Below are 22444 nucleotides of genomic sequence, written 5' to 3' on the forward strand. Positions count from 1 at the left end.
TTGGGCACCCTATCCTGACGATTATTGGGAATCATTTCAGCCACATAACCCAATTTATCAAAAAATAATGATGGAACACTACTGACCTCAACCATCGGTTCAGCTACACATAGAATCTCTGGCGAAGATTCTCTGAGGAGAAAATTCAATGCCCTCTGTTAACAATTTTTGCGACCACCTTTGTCAGGATTTGAAGCTTGACCGCTCTGCTTTTTCTTTCTTCTCCTTTCTTCTCCCACTTCTGTGCCTTTCTCCAGAGCAGCCACCGCATCATCCACCACTGTACCTTCCAATGTCGCTGCTTCCCTCCTACTCAATGGAGCTCGAACAGAGGGCTAAGGGTCCCTACTGGAGGAAGATCGGCCTCCCCTACCAACCAAAGTCCCACGACCAGAGGCTAAGGACATTCCCGTCCTCTTGGGACGTGAGGAAAGATGCACAGGATCCACAGGGAGAGCGTGAGTCACATCCTCCTGGTTATGTTTTTATATTCTATTAGAGATAGGCGGGTTCCCATTATGGTTCTATTCACCCTCCTCTTCATCACCTTGGTCTGAGAGAGACCCATATTCTGAGCCGGTCTCAGAGCTAGACCGGTCCACATCATGCCGACTCACATAATTGTTCATATCCACGTCCTCTTGTGCCAATCCATTCTTTACTAAATTGGAGAGATTTGAAACGGTAGAGTCCGAATCAATTTGAATCTCTCCTTCTTCCATATTAGGAAAGTGGGGAGAGTTATTCATGGGAAGAGTGATACCATTCTCATCCTTTCCATTATGAGGAGATTGCTGAGAATGCTCTTGTTGATTTCCTTCCAAAATAGGAGAGAGCCGACCCACCGAGTTGGCCCTGGTTGAGTCAACTCCGTCTTCTTCAACGTATACCGTCCCTGGAACCTCAGCCAATTTCTCAGCTGCACATTGCTTTTCGTCATCCACTTTCTTCCACCTACAGTTGGAAATCAAATGGCTTACTCGCTTGCAATGGGCACAGCGTTCCACATTATCCTCATATACAACCTTTTGACAAAAACCGTACACCTGAGAGGTGCCTGGTTCAAATCTCTCGACCTGGACTTCCTCCACCCTCACTGCCAAGTCAGAAATGTCAATCTCCACCAGAACCCTCGTAAAATAACCGAGAAGGCCTTGTCTTGTTCGTCTGTCTAAGGCAGCAGGGCACCCTACCGCCTTTGCAATAGATAATAGGACGTTTTCGTGCCAATATTCTAGCGGAAGATCTAGAAAACTTATCCATACAAGTTTTGTAAAGAATTGCTTCTCATGAATATTGAAATCAGGCTTCCAATGTTGAAATCGAATAACCTGATCACCAACCCTAAGGGGTGATCTTCGCCACACTGCTGCCTTGTTGCCCTCGCATTGAAATTGAAAGATAACATATCTTTTTCCCAACGGATGCATTATAAAAGAAAATTTTATCTAGCTTTGATTCCATCTTCTCGAAGATCTCGTATCAAGGAGGTTCTGAAAATTCCAGAATGCTACTTTCCAACCCGATATTTAGGAGTTCAGATCTTTAAGGGTCGAGTTAAAAGTAGCTATATTCTGCCGCTAGTGGACAAATTCAAAGAAAGACTAGCAGGATGGAAGGGTCGTCTTCTCTCTATGGTTGGCAGAGTTGAGTTGGTGAAATTGGTCATGAGCAGCACCCCAATCCACAATTTTTCAATATATCTATGGCCTTCTTTTTCTATCACTCTTATGGAGTCTTTGCTTAGAAATTTTTTTTGGACTGGAGATGCTTCTTCCTCTAAAGCAATAACCATCAAATGGGACACTCTATGTAAGCCTAAGCATGAAGGTGGTTTGGGTATCAGACGATTAAGAGAGGTCAACCTAGCCCTTTTAGCTAAACTAGGTTGGTTCATCAAATCATACCATTCCATGTTTGCTAAATTCTTAACGGGTTGTTTTCTTGCCAATGATGGTTCCTTGAAAAAATCGTTCAAATCTTCTATTCTCCCTGGCCTTCGTAAAGTTTGGAATTTTATTGGAGATTCTGAAAGATGGATAGTGGGTAATGGAGAGTCTATCAAGTTTTGGTATGATCGATGGTTAAATGGCTCCAGAATTGTGGATCTTCTTGCTATCAACCCTTCTATTCCTAATAATTTATCAGCTTTATTATCTGATTTTATTGTGGATAGGCAGTGGTATTTTCCAGTGGTTTCTAACCACACTCTTGCAGTGCTTTGTGATCAGATCAGATCTGTTGAGCTTCCTTCAGTGGATATGAAAGATAGTGAATCAAGTATCTTTTCTGTGTATTCAGCTTGGGAGGGTATAAGAAAGAAGAATACTTCTCAAGGATGGGAAAAATTGGTGTGGCAAAAAGGTTTGCTCCCAAGGTTCTCTGTGTTTGGCTGGAGGATGAGTCATGGTCGCCTTCCAACAGATGATCAAGTCAATAAGAGGAGAGTGCCATTGGTCTCTAGATGTGAGATGTGCAAAAATAATCAAGAATCTCTTCTTCATCTCTTCCTTGAATGTGACTTTTGTGTAAATGTTTGGAAGGAAATGCTTTCCATCTTTCATATTCATTGGGATGGTTTTCCTTCAATGGAAGAATTATTTTCGTGGTGGAAGAGGAAAGCTAATGCTATCCAGCTACGGCAATTATGGCTGGCCTTAGTCATTCTCATTCCTTTCGACCTTTGGAAGGAAAGAAACTCCAGAAGGCACTATAATAGAGCTAACTCAATCCAAGCAATAGTCAAGACAACTCTGAACGATTTGATTGAGTTCTCTTCCTTGGTTTCAATAAGTCTTAAATCAGTCTCTGACCTCATTCTTTTTAAAAAATTGAAGGTGAAAATTGGGCCAACTCGGAAAGAAAATATTGTGGAAGTGCTTTGGGAACCCCCAATGCAGGATTTCATCAAGCTGAACATAGATGGCTGCTCTCTTGGAAATCCAGGTAGATCAGCACCGAGTGGAATTTTTAGAGACAATAATGGGAAACCAATAAGATGCTTTGCAATTTATCACGATGTTTCAATAAACTTCATTGCTGAGTTCGAAGCTTTCTTCTTGGGTATCCGTCAAGCCATGCAAATGAATTTGAGAAGGCTTTGGATTGAATGTGACTATCTGTCTATGGTGTTATGTATTAAAAATCATAACTTTCCATGGATGTTTGACCAACAATAAAGATTTTACAAAGCCTTCCTTGACAGCTCTTCATGGACAATAACACATTGCTTTCGTGAGGCCAATAGTGTTGTAGATAAGTGAGCCAAACACTCTGCAGCAACAATGACTTTTACCCACTGGGACGTCATCCATTCGTTTCTTGCAGAGGATGTAATATGGGATGCTAAGCAAAGACCCAGATACAGATTTTTATAAGTAATTTCAGAGTTTTTTCTTTTTGTTTGGGTTGCATTTTTGCTGATGGCAATGCCGAAGGTGGATTTGTAGCTCATTGTCGTTTGTAATCTCAAATTTTTTTTTCCTCTATTAATAAAGTCTTCTTGCTGATTCTTAGCAAAAAAAAAAAAAAATTTGATACTATCCAGTAAGTATATAGCTTCTTCTTCCAACAATCAAAAGTCAAAATAATTAATCAGACTTTCATTTGTCAGATTCATCCCAAGAAATTCTTCAATTTCTGCTTCTCACGTTCCGTGAATAGTTGGGACATTGAGGAATATCCAAAAAGTCATTTCGGGAATCGGTTTGATTCTATCTCTGTTCGTTTTGTTTGAAGAAATGAAGGATCCCAAAGAATTGATCTTTCACTTTAGTTGTTGAATCTCTAGTATGATGGGACTGACAATGTTACATCTTTCTCCTCATTTGTCTCACCACCCTATTATACAGTTTGTAGCAAAAATTCTTCTAAAGACTTAAATTGGTTATTGATTTGGTGAGTTTCAATCAAGCAGCTTTTATCATGGGCAGAAATATCATTGATAATATCCTTCTTTGTCATGTAATAGCTCGACGTTTTGAAAGGTAGCATCTTTCCTCTACTGTTCTTAAGCTTGATATACACAAGGGTCCTTTTGTTTCTCTCATATGCGAATATCTCAATTATGTTTTATACAGAATAGACTTCCCTCCAAACTTCATTCATTGGAACTGTTTTTGTATCTCTAGTGTTCATTTTTCAGTACTTGTTAATGGCTCCCCTCAGGTTTATTTTGAGTCTAAGGTGGGAATTTGATAAGGTTGTCCTATTTCTTCGTTGTTGTTCACCATTGCAATGGAAGGCCTGTCCAAGTGGTTAGAAGTTAGAACTATGCAAAATCTAATCCAACCGATCCCAAAGTGCATGGCCCTTAAGATTACGTATTTAGCTATTGCAAATTATCTCATGATTTCTCTATTTCTTCAATTAAGGAAGCTTCGGATACTTTTTTGGATATATCTGGACTCCATATTACTCTCCTAAAATCCTTAGCTTTCTTCTTTGGAGTTTTTAATGATGTCAAAGTTAAAATCTAGCTTGGGTGTTCCTAAAGGTTTTTTCCAAATCATTTCCAAATCAAGTATCTGGGTCTTCTTTTGATCACTTCGAAACTATTTTCTCATCATTATTCCCTGATTTTAGATAGGCTTTAAAAGAGATTACAACTATGGAAGAGTAAGATTCTTTCTTTTACGGGCTGTTATGATTTCATCAAATCAGTGATGCAAAATTCATATATTTATTGGTCTGGTGTTTCTGGGCTTTTAACATCCATTTTTTCTAAAACTGAATTTCTAATATCTTCTTTCCTTTGGAAATCTCAATAGAATCATAATTTCCTTATTCCTATTAATTGGGAAAATGTTAGTCTTCCAAAAAATGAAGGCGGATTGGGAGTTGATAGAGTAAAGAAAGTCAACATTATAGGCATCATAAAACTTATTTGAAAAAAATAATGTATAGACAAAAAAGTGTATAGACAAAGAAGTATTTAGATTGATTGGGTATACTCTAGATACTTAAAATCAGATTCTTTTTTTTCGCTAAATGTTCATTTGTACTAAAAAGATGAAAAGATGGAATGTACAAGAAATCAAAACAGCAACATACACAGATAGACTAATAGAAAGGAAAAGCCCCCCACCTTCGGCATTGCCATCAGCAGGGAAGCCGCCCTGACCTTAGACTACTAAACAAAAGCTAAGGGAATCGGTATCTAGGATGCTGAGCAGCATCCATATCCATATCCATAGACACCGACCTTGCCCAGACTGCTACTGGAGAAGAAATTTCTAAACGAGCTGCTGATTTAGCCAAGAAATTGGCCACTGTGTTTGCTTCCCTGAAACAATGAGACACCTTCCAATTTATAGAATTCATAAAAGGTAAAACGCCCCTCCATCTTTGCTGAATAAACCACAGAATCAGACCTTTAGATAGAAGGGTCACCACAGTCGCAGAGTCACATTCAATCCAGAGATTTTGAAAGCCATGATCCTTAGCCTGCTCAAGACCAGCCATAATCGCCAAAAATTCAGCTTCAAAATTTGTTTTAATATCAATGAATTCTCTATAATTTAGGATGGACTCTGCTTTCTCATTTCTAAAGATTCCTCCAACCCCTGCCTTCCCTGGGTTACCCAGAGAGCACCCATCAGTGTTCAACTTCACCCAACCAGGGAAAGGAGGACACCAGAACACTTCAATTATTTCCCTATGCTTATAGACCACATGGGGAATGCCTACCCTTCTAGCACATAATAGATCAAAAATCGAAAGGGGCTGCCCAAGATGAACCGAGGTGAACAGACAAATTTCGCCCTTAAGCATCACGAAGCATTGCTTGTACTGCTTGGCAGCACTATTATGACATCTAGCATTCCTCTCCATCCACACAAAGTATGGAATAAGGGTAATTCCACAGAGCCATAACTTAGAGAAAGTAAGGGTCTTAGCTTTCCGCTTCCACCACTCAAAGAGGTCCTCCATCCTTTCAAAATACGGCCACACAACACCAAGTAAATCACAAAATAAGCTCGACAAGGCTTTGATGTAGTCACACTGAAGAAACAAATGAGTGGATGTTTCCTCTGCTTGACCACACAAACCACATCTAGAAACCATCATCACTCCCCGCCTACGCACCTGGTCATCAGTTGGAAGTTTGCTGTGAACTAACCTCCATCCAAAGACGGCTTGGCGGGGCTGCAACTTGGTTTCCCAGATTATAGAAAACCAAGGGACTTGCAGCTTCTTCCCTCTTATCTCCTCCCAGGCTGAGCTCAATGAGAAAGCACCTGAATTGGTTAACCTCCAATGGCAAATATCCTCCAGCTGAGAAATAGAAATTCTTTTAGCCTTTTCAAAAGTCTCAGATAATAAAATAGAAGAAGCATGGGGAAAATGCCACTCTCCCTCATGAATAAAATCAGCCAAGTGTATCGTTCTCCCTCTGAAAACGTCTTGCTCCAAATTTGCTGACTCCGCCAAAGAGGAGTTCCCTAGCCACCGATCCGTCCAGAACATGATCTTATTCTCATTTCCAACAGTCCACCTCTCCATGTCCTTCACAAACTGCCACACTTTCTTCAACCCCGGCCAAATTGAAGAAGATTTGTATCCCTTTCTGAGAGAGTCATCTTCATTTACAAACCTTGCTCTAAAGAAATTACTCATTATGGAGTCTTCATGTTTTATCTACCAGGCAAGTTTACACAAACAAGCCTTTTTCACATCACGGAGCTTTCTGATACCCAGGCCCCCTTCCACCTTGGGCTTATAGCTATCCTCCCATTTGACCACAATTTTCTTCTGCTCCTCCATTTAACCCGACCAAATGAAATTTCTAATCCATCGTTCCACAGTTTTAATGGTAGACTGAGGCCACCAATAAACTGCAAAATTGTGTAATGGAATGCTCAAAATAATTGATCGAACCAACTCAACCCGACCTGCCATCGACAAGAGCTTCCCTTTCCAAGCCGATAATCTACTTTAAATTTTATCCAGCAGAGGAAGCAGGTGATTTTTGTCACTATACCTTTAAAAATTTCTACTCCAAGATACCTTGTCGGGAACCTAGATGCCTGAATTGCCAGCCAGTCGCTAATAAATTGCTTCTTGTGAGGCACTACCTTGCCAAAGAAAACTTTGCTCTTGTCCAGATTGAAATGCTGGCCTGAAAAATCTTGATACTTTGATAGAAAAGAATGAAGATTTTTTACATATTTAACTAACGCATTTATAAAAATAAATATATCACCAGCAAATAACAGGTGGGTTGGGGTAACCACACCTCTTGGACCCGGCAGCGACTTGAGAGATCCCTCTACTACCATTTTTTTTAAGCCTCTGCACAAGACTTCCTCAGCTAAAATAAAAGGAATGGGAGAGAGGGGATCACCTTGACGAAGACCACGCCCTGCACTAAAGAAACCCACTGGCCCTCCATTGACTAACACAGAAATCTTTGAAGTAGATAAAATTTCTTGGATCCACAAAATCCATTTTTGAGAAAAACCAAACTTCCGTAAAACTGCAAATAGGAAATCCCAAGACAAGGAGTCAAAGGCTTTCTGGACATCAATTTTGATCCCCATCCCGCCACCCCTAACTGCAGAGAACATCATATTTGATAACTCAGAAGCAAGACTAATATTTTAAGATATTAACTTACCCTTTTGGAAGGCCCCTTGTTCTTCAGAGACTAGCTTGAGGAGGAGCGCAGACACTCTACTCGCCATGATTTTGGACAGCACCTTACAAAAAAAAATTCCCATGCATATTGGCCGGAACTTGTCAAGAGAGGCTGCACCCACCATTTTCGAGATGAGAGTAATGAAGCAATTGTTCACTCCCTTTGGGAGAATTCCCACTCTAAAAAAATGTGTCACAGCCCTACAAAAATCTTCTTCCACTATACTCCAAACCCTTCGAAAGAACGATCCTGGAAAACCATCAGGACCCGGCAAGCTATCCGGATCCAATTCCCATACCATTCTTTTTATTTCTTCAGAAGAAGGAACAGCCTCCAAAGAGAAAACATCACCTTCCGAGAGCATCTAGGGAATGCAATCCAACAAATTTATGTAAGGGGAAGTTGGTTTCTGCGCATGAAAATCTTCATAAAAATCATATATGTATGAAGATAGACAATGTTGATCATCAATCCATGATCCATCCTCCTTCTTTAAAGAACGGATTTGATTGCAAGCTTGCCTCATTTTCACAGAAAGGTGAAAAAATTTTGAGTTTCTGTCCCGATCTTTTATCCACCTTTGCTTTGCTTTTTGAGACAGTAAATTTTCCTGCATTTGAGTAGCTTTGAGGAAAGCCGTCTTGGCGTCAGCCTCTTTACCAAATAATTCATCAGTCATCCCTACAACCACTATATCATCTTGCACTGAACTCAGCTGCTCAGTAGCTTTCCTTACTTCTTCATCTACATTAGGGAAATTATTTCTTGACCACAACTTTATACACAATTTAACCTGCTTAAGTTTCTGAGACAAAACATAAATCGGATTCCCTATGACCTCTTTATTCCACACCTCCTGAATGAATTTGTCAAAATTTTCTTTCTCCATCCAAAAATTATTGAATCTGAACGAGATGTTACCTGGTTTTGGTGTCACCACTGACACTACTAGAATTGGCGCATGATCAGAAGACGTTCTCAGAAGAACTTTTTGGTAGATGTTTTTGAAGAGATCCAGCCACATCTCATTACAAAAACTCTTATCAAGAATAGTGACCACGTGCCCTCTTCTACGATTATTAGTCCAAGTGAACTTCTTCCCCTGTGAAGGCACTTGCACTAACAGACAAGCATCCACCATCGCTTGGAAATCTGTCGCAGAGCTCGCATTGAATCTTCCTGGACCCCTTTTCTCAGTAGATAGTAATATGGCGTTAAAGTCCCCTATCACAGACCAAGGGACAGTTGGGAGAACCACTGCACCTAATTCCATCCAGAGCTCTCTACGCCTGACCTTGAAACAATTTGCATGAACAAAGGAAAGACCTACAATACTCCCAAACCAATTCACTCTGACTGAAACTTGTTGATCAGATACAGAAATAATCAATGGGCAAGGGGTACTAAGCTTCCAAAGAATCCAAAGATTCGGAACCTTGTCCAGCCGATCATTATGGATCAAATCCGCAGCATACCCTAACTTGTTGATCAACAAGGAGGGGATGTCATTGACCTTCACCATCGGCTCAACCAAGCAAACTTTATCTGGGGAATGATCCCTAAGAATAGATTATAAGGCCCTAACACCAGCAGCCTTCTTCACACCTCTGATATTCCAAAAGAGTGCTTTCATCATTAACATTGCCTAGTGGCACCAATGTCCGGCCTTTTGGCCTGACCAACATGCTTCTTGCTAGCCTTTCCACCTTTGGACACAGCCTAACTACCCTTCTCACGAGCAGCAATGACTCTATCCACCTCCTCCACTTAATGAAAAACTTAAGCAACCCTGCTATCTGTAAGCACAGGCGCAGGCATCTGGTGCACCATCGCGTCTTCCTCGCGAGGCTGAACTTGGTCCGAATAAAAGCTCCGCCTCCCACTGGTAACACTACCTCCACCCCCTCTGCCCTTTGTCACCTGATTTCTTCTAGGTCGAGAGACTTGAGCCGCTGTGGCCTGGTTTGAACCAATCGCAATCAAACCAGCCTGGTTTAGGGACTGACCTTGAGAATCGTTTTCCTCCTCAATTGAATTCACATCCGATTCTCCCACTAAATCAGCCTCAAAATCTCCCACCTCACCCTTCTCCATCACTAACACTCCCACATTTGAATTCAAATTTTCAATCGGCTCCATCAAGGTTGACTTTCCAACATTGGTCTCCACCAAAGGAGAAGGTTCCAAAACCACTTGAATCTTACCCCCTTCAGCCACTCCATGGAAGGAATTATTTAATGGATATATATGAGAATCCTCCTCTACTGATCTTTCCTTACCCCCTTCAGCCGCTCCACGGAAGGAATTATTTAATGGAGATATCTGAAAATCCTCCTCTACCGATCTTTCCTTACTTAGAGATTGAGATTGATTTGAGTTGGCACGGACCGAGTCAACTCCATCTTCAACATACACAGCTCTTGGAACGTTCACCACCCTTACTCGATCATCTTCCTTTTCATCGTCAATTTTTTTCTGCCAGCATGTTCCAACCTGATGCCCAATTCTCTTGCAGTATCCGCACCGTTCTAATACATCTTCATATTGAACCTTTTGACGAAACCCAAACATCTTTGAGGTTCCTGGTTCCATCCATTCCACCTACACTTCATCTATGCGAACAGGAGCCTCAGATACATCCACCTTGACCAGAACTCTAGCAAAGTGTCCCATTAGACCTTCCCTTGTTCTGCGATCAAGGGCAACAGGATGACCTACCACTTTAGCGATAGACATCAACACATTCTCATGCCAATACTCGAGTGGAAGGTCGGGGAAACGGATCCACACGAGTTTTGTCCATGATTGCTTCTCATGAATATTGAAGTTCGGTTTCCAGTGCTGGAAATGTATCATCTGCTCACCAATTTTCATAGGACTCCTCCACCAAACTGCTGCCTTGTCCCCTTCACATTTGAATTGAAAAATAACATATCCTTTCCCTAAGGGATGCATTACCACACCTTGACTCAATTTTCAATTATCTCGTGCTTCCTGGCGCAGCTTGTCTAAGGATATCAGATGAAAATTAACATGCCCTATCAAGGCAAATCTGAACAACTGTCTTTTTGATTCATAATCCTACTGAGGGATTACGATCCTCCTTATGTTACCTGCCTGAATCGGTTCTTGAAGAGAGTCTATCTCAGGCCATGCCGCATTGCCAACAGCTTTGCCATAAGTCTTCTTGGGAGCAGGCCGTCCTTCCACTCCCTCTGTCTGAACAGCTTGTTCTTGAAAAATCGGACCTCGATCTAGGTCCTCCCTCGCACCACCGTCGTTTTCATGTTCATCCTGCGCATTCCTCACCTCCTGACCATTTGCCATTACTCTCCAGTCAAAGATGTGGTTCAGCAAAGCCTACACACATCAAGATAAAACTTAAAATGACTTAAAATCAGATTCTATTTGGACTGCCACTTACCTAGTTGATGCATCTTGAGTTTGGAGGAAAATACTTAAGTATAAAATTTTTTTTAGTAATACTATTTGTTCAAGCATTGGCGATAAATATGATACTTATTTTTGGGTTGATTGTTGGCATCGTAAGGGTATTCTCATTTCCAAATGTGAGTATCGATGTCAGATTTGACGTTGGATCTAATAGGATGGTTAAGGTTTCCTTCATTATCTAAGATGTAATTTGGTGTCCAAGGCCTAATACTTCCAATAACTTAATCGAAATTTGGTCCACTCTCTCTTCCACATTGCCAAGACCAAGAGGGAGTGGTGATCTAGTGTTATGTAATACAAATTCTTCAAAGAAATTCACCTCTACCTCTGCCTAGAAAGTTCCTTATCATAGGATTGTATGGTTTAGTCTAATATTCGTTGGCATAGTTTTACTGTTTGGTGTGCTTTGACACTATCTCTCCCTACTTAAGAGTTCCTCTTGAAGATAAACCTTTGTATATCTAATAGTTGTCTTTGTTGGAACTCTCAAGAAAATGTGGATCACCTATTCTTTTCGTATTCTTTTCTTAGATTTGTTAGGAGAGGGGTCCTTAACAAGTGTTGGCCACACCATTGAACTATCCTCCCCTTTCAGAGAGAATGATGGTAGTTCTTAAAAAAATTAAGCAATAAGTCAATCTCTAACATTATTGGAAAGTTTGCTATTAATGTTATGATTCATCATATTTTGGAAAAGAAAAGAGAAGATGGACCTCTTCATCATTGTACTATAGAAGATATGAGAAGCAACTTCTTTGTGATTAGAAATAAACTTCTTCACATTCGTTCAATGAGCAAAGACACATTAAGAAATAGGAATCTTGCCTTAAGTTGAGTCCTTCCACTCATTTCTCCCCTATTTCCGAATTTTTGATTTATCATCCTTTAATTGATGTTGCTACCCTATCCCCAACCTTTTGATATGTCATACTTTTAATGATGTTTCGTCCCCACCCCAGTATTTGTTGTATCATCCTTGTTTAATTATTTTCCTCTCCCCTATTTTTATGTATCATTAATTTATTAGTTGTTTTGATGTTTAGATAGCCACCCCCCTCCATCTAGCTTCTAGGCTTTGTCTCTACTCTCTGCTTTTTAGGTTAATTCCATTCATAAAAAAAAAAAAAGACAGCTTTATACATTTCCTCCATCTTATGAGTTCATTTACTACTTATCAAGAAGCCAATAGATTTGAACTTTCTTTTTCCGGTTTACTTCCTCACAAATGCTAGTATGCATCAACATTCTACTAGACAAAAAGAAGGAGCTCATTAGTGGAATAGATGCAGATGGAAGAAAACCTCTTCATTATGCAGCATCACTTGATCATTCTAAAGAAGCTTGTTGCCTGCTACAAAAAGGCGCTTCTATTGCTCACCAAAAGGACAACGAAGGCCTCTGTCCCATACACATAGCAGCCAATAAAGGCTATCTTGGCCTAATTCAAGCTGTGTTAAAATATTGCCCAGAGGTAATAGAGACATTGACCAGTGATGAATAGAACGTTGTTCACCTTGTTGCTAAGAGTGGAAGAGAGAATATAGTAAGTTATATGCTTTATCAGAAATCTAATATGTTTGACAAGATTCTAAATGCGAAGGATATTAATGGAAACACGCCACTACATTTGGCCACCCTGCACTCGCATCCGAATGTTGTGAGCATCCTTATGTGGGACCGGAATGTGGACATGGCTAACATGAATGATGAAGGCCTGACTGCCCGTGACATTGCAGAGCAGAAAATGTATGGGACAATCTCAATGCCAAAGGTATGCCTCTATTTGTTCTCTTTCAACTGTAGACATGTTTGAAGGGGATTTTAACTTTGGTAGTATCCTAGGATTTGGAACAGATTCCCTCAAACCCCAAAGGGATAGTCAAGTTGGTATGGGACCTTCGTCTTAGGAAGTGTCTGATTTTGAATTCGACTCCTTTTATCTCCTTGGGGTGACTCACACCGTCATATGGGGAGTTTAGTACTGATCTTCACTCCTTTCGGTGAAAGTTGAATGGTTCTCATTCAACCCCGTGATGACCTGATCCATGCGGTTGTGGGGTCAGTATGAGCCGTAGGGTTAATCAGGCCAATGGCTTAAATATCCATCGTTAGGAAAAAAAGTAAAATTCTTGAATGTCTCTAACAATATGCATGAAAATGGTCGCAGATTCTAAGAACTATTTATCCTTTTTTTTGGGGGGGGGTTAAGAATCGACAAATTTTTTTTCGCTAAGAAATCATATGTATTAAAAAAGAGAAAAAAGAGAAGAGAATATACAACTAGGGAAAATAAAGACCCTCAATTGGGCTCAGAGGGAGACTACTCCACCTTCGGCATTGCCATCATCAGAGAAGAAACCACACCAAAGACCCAATCCCAAAGGAAAAATAACACTGAAGGATATTATTTAAATCAGTATCTAGGACCACACTGACTATCTAATTCCAGATCCATTAAAACTAGCGCAGGCCAGGTAGATATTGGAGAAGATAACTCTTACTTCGCAGCCGACTTAGCGAGGCAGTCCGCAACCGGATTTGCTTCACGAAGGCAATGAGTTATTTTCCAAGTCAACGATTGCAGGTATGGAATCAGACTCATCCACCTTTGTAATCCAATCCATGGGATTTTCCAATTCGAAATAAGGATAACCATAGCCACCAAATCAGACTCAATCCAGAGTTTAGTGCTCCCCATCTCTCTTACAACTTCCAAACCCAAAAAAACAGCCATTATTTCTGCTTCAAAATTTGTTTGGGACCCCAAAAATTTTCTGAACGACTGTAGAACTTCAGCTTTGTCATTTTGACAAATCCCACCTACCCCTACTTTTCCCGGATTTCCCAGAGAGCATCCATCTGTATTGAGCTTAACCCAACCGGGGGGTGGCAAACACCAAAACACTTCGAGAATCTCCTTTGGCTGATAATGCATTATGGAAATGCCTAGATTTCTAGCACAAAGAAGATCATCAAAAGAAAGAGGGGATCCTGTGTTACCTATTGACTGAAGACTGATCTCACCCTTCACCATAGCAAAGCAGTGTCTGACAGTCTTAGAGATCTCCTGGAAGCACCTAGCATTTTTTTCTTGCCAAATAATATAGGGAACAAGGGAGAAACCACACATCCACATAGATTTGAAATGGATCTTCCTTGCAGATTACTTCCACCAAGCTATGAGGCCGCTCATATCAACAAAGTAAGGCCACTGGATTCCGAAACCACTACAAAAAGCCCTCCATAGGTTTATTGCGAAGTCACAATTGTAAAAAATATGGGATATCGACTCTCCCTCTTTACTGTAGAGACAGCATTTAGATGCCAAATTAACCCCTCTTCTGCGGATCATGTCGTCTGTTGGCAGTCTATTTTGAATCAAACACCAAGCAAAAACAGATTGCTTTGGCTGTACACCTGATTTCCAAATGATATTAAACCAACCTACTTTTTCATGTTTTTTCCGAGCTTCATCCCAAGCCGATTTAATGGAGAAAGTACCTAATGGGGTGAGACGCCAGAGGCCAGAGTCCTCAACATTATGAATGAAAATTTGCATTGCTTTCTCCCAAATAGCAGCAAGAAATTCCGATTCAGCCAGGGGGAAAACCCAAAAAGATTAGGGTCCAGATTTGATTGCTCCGCAACGGAATTCATACCCAACCATCGATCCAACCAGAAATTAATAGATTCCCTATTGCCAACAATCCACTATTCATTGTCAACGACAAAATTCCAAACCTTTTTCAAACCAGGCCAAATGGAAGAGGATTTATAGCCATGCCTCAGTGATCCATCCTCTTTGATAAATCTCTCCTTGAAGAACCTACTCAAGATAGAGTCTTCGTGCTTGATTTGCCATGCCAGTTTGCATAAGCAGGCAAAATTCACCTCGCGCAGTCTTCTAATTCCCAATCCACCTTCCCTCTTGGGCTTACACACATCTTCCCATTTTACCACCACCTTCTTAGTCACCTCCATATCACTTGACCAAATAAAGTTCCGCATCCAGCTTTCAACCACCTTCACTATCCCTTCTGGCCACCAGTACAGAGAAGTTGTGAATAGGGATACCTGAGATGACTAACCGCACAAGCTCCACCCTCCCAGCCATAGAGAGGAGTTTGCCTTTCCTCCCCGACAGTCTACCTTTTATCTTATCAAGTAGAGGAAGTAAGTGACAGTTCTTCACTCTACCTTTAAAGATCTCAACTCCCAGATATTTTGTGGGAGTTGTCATAGAATGTACTAGGGTAATTTTCCCTCTTTTTGTGTTGGTTGTTTTGGTGGTCGCCTATTTCTGCTGATGGCCATGCCGAAGGTGGATAGTGTGCGTCCCCTCTTCAACCTGTGTTGAGGTGTGGTTTTAAGGCCCGCCTCTTTCTTTGTATCATATTTTTCGTTTTTTTTTCCTTCTTAATATACATGACCTTTTAGCAAAAAACAAAACTCCCAGATATTTACTGGGAAGGTTCTCTGCCACAATTCCCAAGTGGGGTAGCTGCACCTCTAGGGCCAGGGAGGGCTTTCAGTTTCCCTTCCATAATAAGGTTCTTCAATCCCCTACACAACACTTCCTCTGCCAGGATGAAAAGGATCGGAGAGATGGGATCTCCTTGCCTTAGACCTCTGCCAACACCAAAAAAACCCACCGGACCCCCATTCAATAGGATAGAAATCCTTGAAGAAATCAACATCTGATGAATCTTGTTTATCCATCTACTGGAAAATCCAAATTTCTCCAAAGTAGCAAAGAGAAATTCCCAAGATAGGGAGTCATAAGCTTTCTGAAAATACGGCTTTAAGCCCAAACCGCCACCCCTAACTGTTGAGTGCATCAAATTTGCTGGCTCTGAAGCAAGACTGATGTTAGCTGAGATGACCTTACCCTTCTGGAATGCACCCTGTTCTTAAGAAATTAATCTTGGAAGGAGAGTAGTTAGCCTAGAAGCAGAGATCTTTGACAAAACTTTACAAAAGAAATTGGAAAAATAACATGATTACCCACTTTTGGGTTTCCTTTTACAAAATTATCCACAAAAAGTTTTGGTTAACAAAAATACCCAAAATTAGGTTTGAGTTTACAAAACTACCCACCCAAAGTTTCAGTTGACAAAAATACCCAAAATCAGGTTTGGGTTTACAAAACTACCCAAAATAGTGATTCTTCATCTTCCACATATAATCATGTATTTTTTTATTACTAAAACTTTGAGTGGATAGTTTTGTAAACCCAAACTCAATTTTGGGTATTTTTGTTAAATTAAACTTTAAATGGGTAATTTTGTAAAGGGAAATCTAATTTTGCGTATTTTTGTTAACTGAAACTTTTGATGGGTAATTTGGTAAAGAGAAACCCAGAAGTGGGTAATCATGTAATTTTCCCAAAGAAATTCCCCATACAAATGGGGCGAAATTTTCCTAAAGAGGCTGCACCATCAGATTTAGCGATTAGAGTTTCGAAAGCATTATTTACCCCATTAGGAAGCTTGCCCACTAAAAACAAATAGTACACAGCCCTGCAGAAATCCTTTTCCACAATAGCCCAACATTGTCTAAAGAAAATCCTTGGAAAAGCATCAGGGCCAGGAGAGCTTTCCACATCTAAGTCCCAAAATGCTCGCTTGATCTCCTCCCTAGTTGGAATAGCATCCAAGAGATGATTATCCTCCTCAGTGATAACCTTTGGAACCTGCTCAAGCAAGTCATAGTGAGGTGTAACCGATGCTTCAGTATAGAAATTTTTATAATATTCAACTGTATCTGGCCAACTTCTGCTGATCACAGATCCAAGAACCATCATCTCGGCGTAAAGTACTAATCTGGTTTTTTAATCTTCTAATCTTCACTGAGAGGTGAAAGAATTTAAAGTTACGATCCCCATTCTTCAACCACTTAATTTTAGCCTTCTTAGACCACATCTTCTCCTGCTACTCACTAGCATTCAAAAGTGCAGTTTTTGCATCAGCTTCGGCATTAAAGAGGTCATCCGTCATACCTGACAAATTGATTTGATACTGCACCCTTTTAAGCTCTACAGATGCCTTGTCCACCTCCTCATTTAGATTTGGGAAAGCATCTTTAGCCCAAGCTTTTAGACCCACTTTAACCAATTTTAATTTTGATGCCAAAATAAAAATAGGATTCCCACTCACTGATTGAGACCAAATGTTACCCACCACAGTTTGAAACTGATCATTCTCAATCCAGAAACTATGAAACCGAAAAGGGATGTTACTTGGTTTAGGAATGTCACATGATTGAATCAAGAGAGGGGCATGATCCAAAGCCGAGCAAGTAATAACTCGTTGAGAAATATATCTAAACATGTCAATCAATTTTTCACTATAAAAGCTATGGTCCAAAACAGCCATTACATTACCCCTCTTCCTATTATTCGACCAAGTATACTTTTTACCCTGAGACGGGCAAGGGAGAAGCATATAAGCATCAATGATGGCTTGGAATTCCGCTGCCGACCCCATATTGAAAATACCAGGTCCTCTCTTGTCATGTGATAATAAAGTGGCATTGAAATCACCAACAACAAGCCATGGGGTTGCATTTACAACAATAAGAATCGACAAATGAATCAATTAAATAATATAAAGATATGTACATAAATAGCATCTAGCTAGGCATACCCAAACAAAAAAACATGTGATGATTAAACAAAGGCTTTGATCCCCACTTTTGACATTACCATCAGCATAGACTAAAAACCCATCTATTAATAAGCCTCCACCTACGACATTGCCGTCAACAGAAGTCTCAAATCAAAGTAAGGATGAAAGAAAAAGAAAATCTAAAAGTTGTTAATCATTATAAAGATTCAATATCAGGTTCAACTTCTTCTTGATTTTTATGCATAGGAAAACATCAAAATCCCATGTAAACGTGGCCTAGTCCCCCCCCCCCCCCCCAAACCAATGGAAATGATGGTCAACCAAGGAGTGAGGTGGTTCACATATTTTTTTTTTTGGGTGGTAGAAAAGGTGGTTCACATAACTACATGTGAAGGAAGTCTTTAGTTTTTGCAATTTGAATCAAAGATGATACTTTATACTTAGGAATGCGTTGGGAGAGAATACAAATTCATAAAAATGTTGTTCCAAACCTTTTGGTATCTCATTGTTCTTCATAATCCTAACGCAAATATGCAGTTTCTTTGCCGAACAGCTTTAAGAATTTATGATGCACCATCTGGTCGACCTTCTCCAATTATTGTGGAAAATAAGTCAAGAACAGATCCTCAAAATATACGCAATTACAAAGGGAGGCTCAATACTCTAGTGCTTGTAGCAACTCTGATCTGCACGGTCACCTTCGCCGCCGGTTTTACAGTCCCTGGAGGTTTCAATGTTGATGGCCCATACAAAGGCACGGCTACCATGTTAAGGAAGCCTGCATTTAATGTTTTCGTCATCTGCAATTCCACGGCTTTGTATCTGTCTATCGTGGTTGTGGTGAACAACATATGTGCACAGTTGGCTGACATTCATGTCTTCATTCTTGTGGCTAAATTTAGCTCACCATTGTTGGGTTTATTAGACCACTCTCTAGATCTGACCAATCATCTCATGACCAACAGCCACATGGGCAAGGTGTCACGTAGGCTTTGTTTTGTGATTAGTAATTAGAGTTAGACAGTTGTACCTGTTTAGTTGTAAATCTTCTTTTAATCATTCTTGTAATCTTAATCACATTTTATATATAAAAGAGATTATTTCAGGGGTTTCTCTCATAAGGAGAGAACACATCTTCAAACTCTGTCATGGTATCAGAGCAGTAGCAGAGAAAACTTCTCTCGAGCGAAGAAGACAGCAATGGCGAGTTCCAATGTTTCATTTCCTAATCCAAGCTCCCTGAATGTGGCGAATTTTGTGACAATAAAGCTCACACCGGACAACTTCCTTCTATGGGGAACACAGATTCTCTCGCTGATCGAGAGTCGAGATCTGATCGAGTTTGTGAATGGAGAGTGTCCTTCACTAGATCGAGAGATCAAGAATGCTGATGGGAAGACGATCGTGAATCCAAACTTTATGTCATGGATTCAGACAGATCGCATGGTTAAAGCTTGGATCACTGGAACATTATCGGAGGAGGTTCTTGGATTGGCAGTCGGAGTCAAGACGTCCTTCGAGCTATGGAATACTCTGGCCGAAGCTTTTTCCCAAGCCTCAGAAGCTCGCGAGTTTGAGCTTTTATCCAAGCTACACTTTCTCAAGAAGAAAGATTCAATTCCTCTTTCCACCTATTTGATTGATTTCAAGAGAGTTTGTGACCAGCTTAGTTTGATTGGGAAGCCTGTTCCTGATCAGAGGAAGGTGTTTCTACTTTTGACAAATCTTGGCTCATCCTATGAGAATTTTGCCACCACAATGTTGAAACCCCCAGTGCCGAGTTACAACGAGCTAATTCCTCTCTTACAAAGTCATGATCTGCGTAAACAGAGGTAACAATTCAGAACTTCCTAATTTCCATCAAGCATTTCTTGGAGAAAAGAATGGTAGATTGAATACTAGGCAGAATAGAGGTCGCGGATCTTACTTTTCTTCTCAGCGAGGGAGGCGAAGTTCATTTTCCTCATTTCTTTTTGTTTAGGGATTAACTTTCTATAATGATAATCAAAATATGGAAGTCTCGGCATTTGAAAACATCATATGATCCAATATAGTTACAGCAAGGTGTGTAATGAATCATGAATCTATAGGGATGGCAATTTGCAGATAAAAAACAGTTAGCCAGCTGAAATGTCCACTAAGATGAATTTACACCAGAGACTTGGAATAGAAAATCATCTAATTTTCCACATTGATCATCTTTAACAACATCTCCATCTAATTATGAATTTACTTGATACTTATCAAGAAGCTAATAGATTTGAGCTTTTTTTTTTTTTTTTTTTTTGGTTTACTTCCTTTGTCCTCACAAATGCTAGCATGCATCAACATTTTACTGGACAAAAAGGAGCTCCTTCGTGGAGCAGATGCAGATGGAAGAAATCCTTTACATTTCGACAAAAAGGAGCTCATTCGTAAAGCAGATGCAGATGGAAGAAATCCTCTACATTTCGCAGCATCATTTGGCCATTGTGAAGAAGCTCGTTGCATAATGATGATCGAAGAAGCCTTTTTCGCACACCAAATGGACAATCATGGGCTCTATCCCATACACATAGCAGCCAACGAAGGCCATGTTGACATTATTCAAGCTATGCTAGAATATTTCCCAGAGGCAATAGAGACGGTAAACAAACAAGATGAGAATATTGTTCACTTGGCTGCTAAGAATGGGAGATCAAAATTAGTAAGTTTCATGCTTCAGCAGAAATCAAAGTTTGGAAAGCTTATTAATGGGAAGGATACTAATGGAAAAACACCATTACATTTGGCCACTATGAATTCACGTCCGAAGGTTGTGAGCATTCTCATACTGGATGGGAATGTAGACATGACTATAATGAACAATGAAAGCCTGACAGCCCTAGACATTGCTGAAAAAGAGCAAATGAATGAGATCTCACTGCCAAAGGTATGCCTCAACTTCTTTTCTTTCAAATTTTGAAGAGATTCTCAATTCTCTATAAGAATCTGCATGAAAGTCATAAATTCTAAGAATCATTAATAACTATGAAGATTCAAAGAGAGGTTCAATACTCTTGCAGTTGTAGCAACTTTGATCATGACGGTCCCCTTCGCCCCGGTTTCACAGTCCCTGGAGGTTACAATGGTGATGGCCCATACAGAGGCATGGCTATCTTGTTAAGGAAGCCTGCATTTATTGTATTCGTGATCTGCAACACCATGGCTTTGTTTCTGTCTATCGTCGTCGTGGTGAACAACATCTGGGCTCAGTGGGGTGACAACAGCTTGTTGATTCTTGCAGTTAACGTAAGTGCACCATTGTTGGGTATAGCTCTCATTTTGATGGCTATAGCATTTGCAACATGTTTGTGATATTAAAACTTCGGTGGCTTGCTGCCTTAGTTTTGTTCATTTTAGCTATCTTTCTTGGCTATATCTGTCCTCCTTGTCAATCCATATCCAACTCCCTGTCTGCGAGAAATCATGTCCAAGCACCCTTTTCTGAGAAAAATCATCAACTGGAGCATCAATCTTTTGATCTAGGCATTTTATAGCCATGAGCATTTTATCTTCTTTTGTTTAGACACTGAAATGTAAGATTCTAATATTGTAAAGATTATATTCGATTTCTCTTAGGCTGTGTTTGGTATGTACTCTCTTTCTTAAAACACACACAATATGTTCTTAGTTGAGAATGAGAATGTTGTTTGGATATATGTTTGACACAAACGCATTCTTAATTTTAGAATTCTTGTACATTTCAACCAACACTTGGTGGGCACTGGGCACAATCTGTTAAGTACAATAGCAAGCCACCACCAACATGCACAGTTGATTTCAGAATTCTCATACATTTTTCATCAGACACATGGTGGGCACTCTCGTTGAATAAGTACAGTAGCCAGTCACCAACAACATTTATAGTTAATTTCAGAATTCTCATACATCTCATCATACACTTTGGTGGGCTAATCCCCTTTTGTCTTTCCATCTCAAATTTGATCACTTCGCCAACGATTTCAGCAGATCATCACCTGTATGGGCTAAAATCATCAAGCTCATATAGTGTTGTTTCCAACTCGAGCTTTCCATGAGTTTCAATAATACTCGCATAAACATTAAACTGAGCAAAGCTAAAATCAACGGAACCCACAACCCTTCCCCGATAGTCACTAGCGATTATGGCTAATAAGATCCAATCTTTCTTCCAATACTAAACAAAATCAGATCAAATTAACAAATACAAAAAGACTGAAACATAATCAAACCAAGATAATCAATAAGACAGAACAAAAGAAATTTGTGAATGCATACCAAACGCAACCTATAGTTTTAAAACTTCATTATTCCACTCTTCTATAGCGTTTACTTCCCTAACTAATTCTGTTTTTCACACTGTAATGCTCATACATTGGTTTCTTTTGCTTGCTATTTTGTGCTAGATGATGAGTGCAAGGCTCCTTATAAGTTAGCCCCTCGCTTTATTTGATGTGGCATAGAGTTTCCTCCCTTGTGAATGGATGCATTTTTTTTTTTTTTTGATAAGATTCTAAAAACAAGCACATAAGGGTGAAATAGGATCGGATTTCTTAAAACCCTAGTCCAATCCTATGTCCCGAAATTCGACCTACCCAACACAACCCTGTTGGATTCATGACACCTAACCATAAGAATCAATGATTGAATTCTCATTATTCTGAATAAAAGGATAGGATGAAAGGCCTAAATTATATTATATAAATTATGGTTAAAATTAAAACGC

General features: G+C 40.0%; 2 protein-coding genes across 2 annotated transcripts; one reads left to right on the forward strand and one right to left on the reverse strand.

The window, feature by feature from the left end:
• Positions 1-524: 524 nt before the first annotated feature.
• On the reverse strand, positions 525-1430 carry LOC122070022. Its single transcript, XM_042634125.1, has one exon. The coding sequence runs from the start codon at positions 1428-1430 to the stop codon at positions 525-527; it is 906 nt and encodes a 301-aa protein (XP_042490059.1).
• An 18599-nt stretch (positions 1431-20029) lies between these two features.
• Positions 20030-21054, forward strand: LOC122070023 (protein ACCELERATED CELL DEATH 6-like). The gene is made up of 2 exons (XM_042634126.1): positions 20030-20629; positions 20734-21054. The coding sequence occupies exons 1-2, from the start codon at positions 20030-20032 to the stop codon at positions 21052-21054; spliced, it is 921 nt and encodes a 306-aa protein (XP_042490060.1).
• Positions 21055-22444: the final 1390 nt, after the last annotated feature.

The sequence above is a fragment of the Macadamia integrifolia genome, unplaced genomic scaffold, assembly GCF_013358625.1.
Source record: "Macadamia integrifolia cultivar HAES 741 unplaced genomic scaffold, SCU_Mint_v3 scaffold808, whole genome shotgun sequence".
NCBI classification, from domain to species: domain Eukaryota; kingdom Viridiplantae; phylum Streptophyta; class Magnoliopsida; order Proteales; family Proteaceae; genus Macadamia; species Macadamia integrifolia.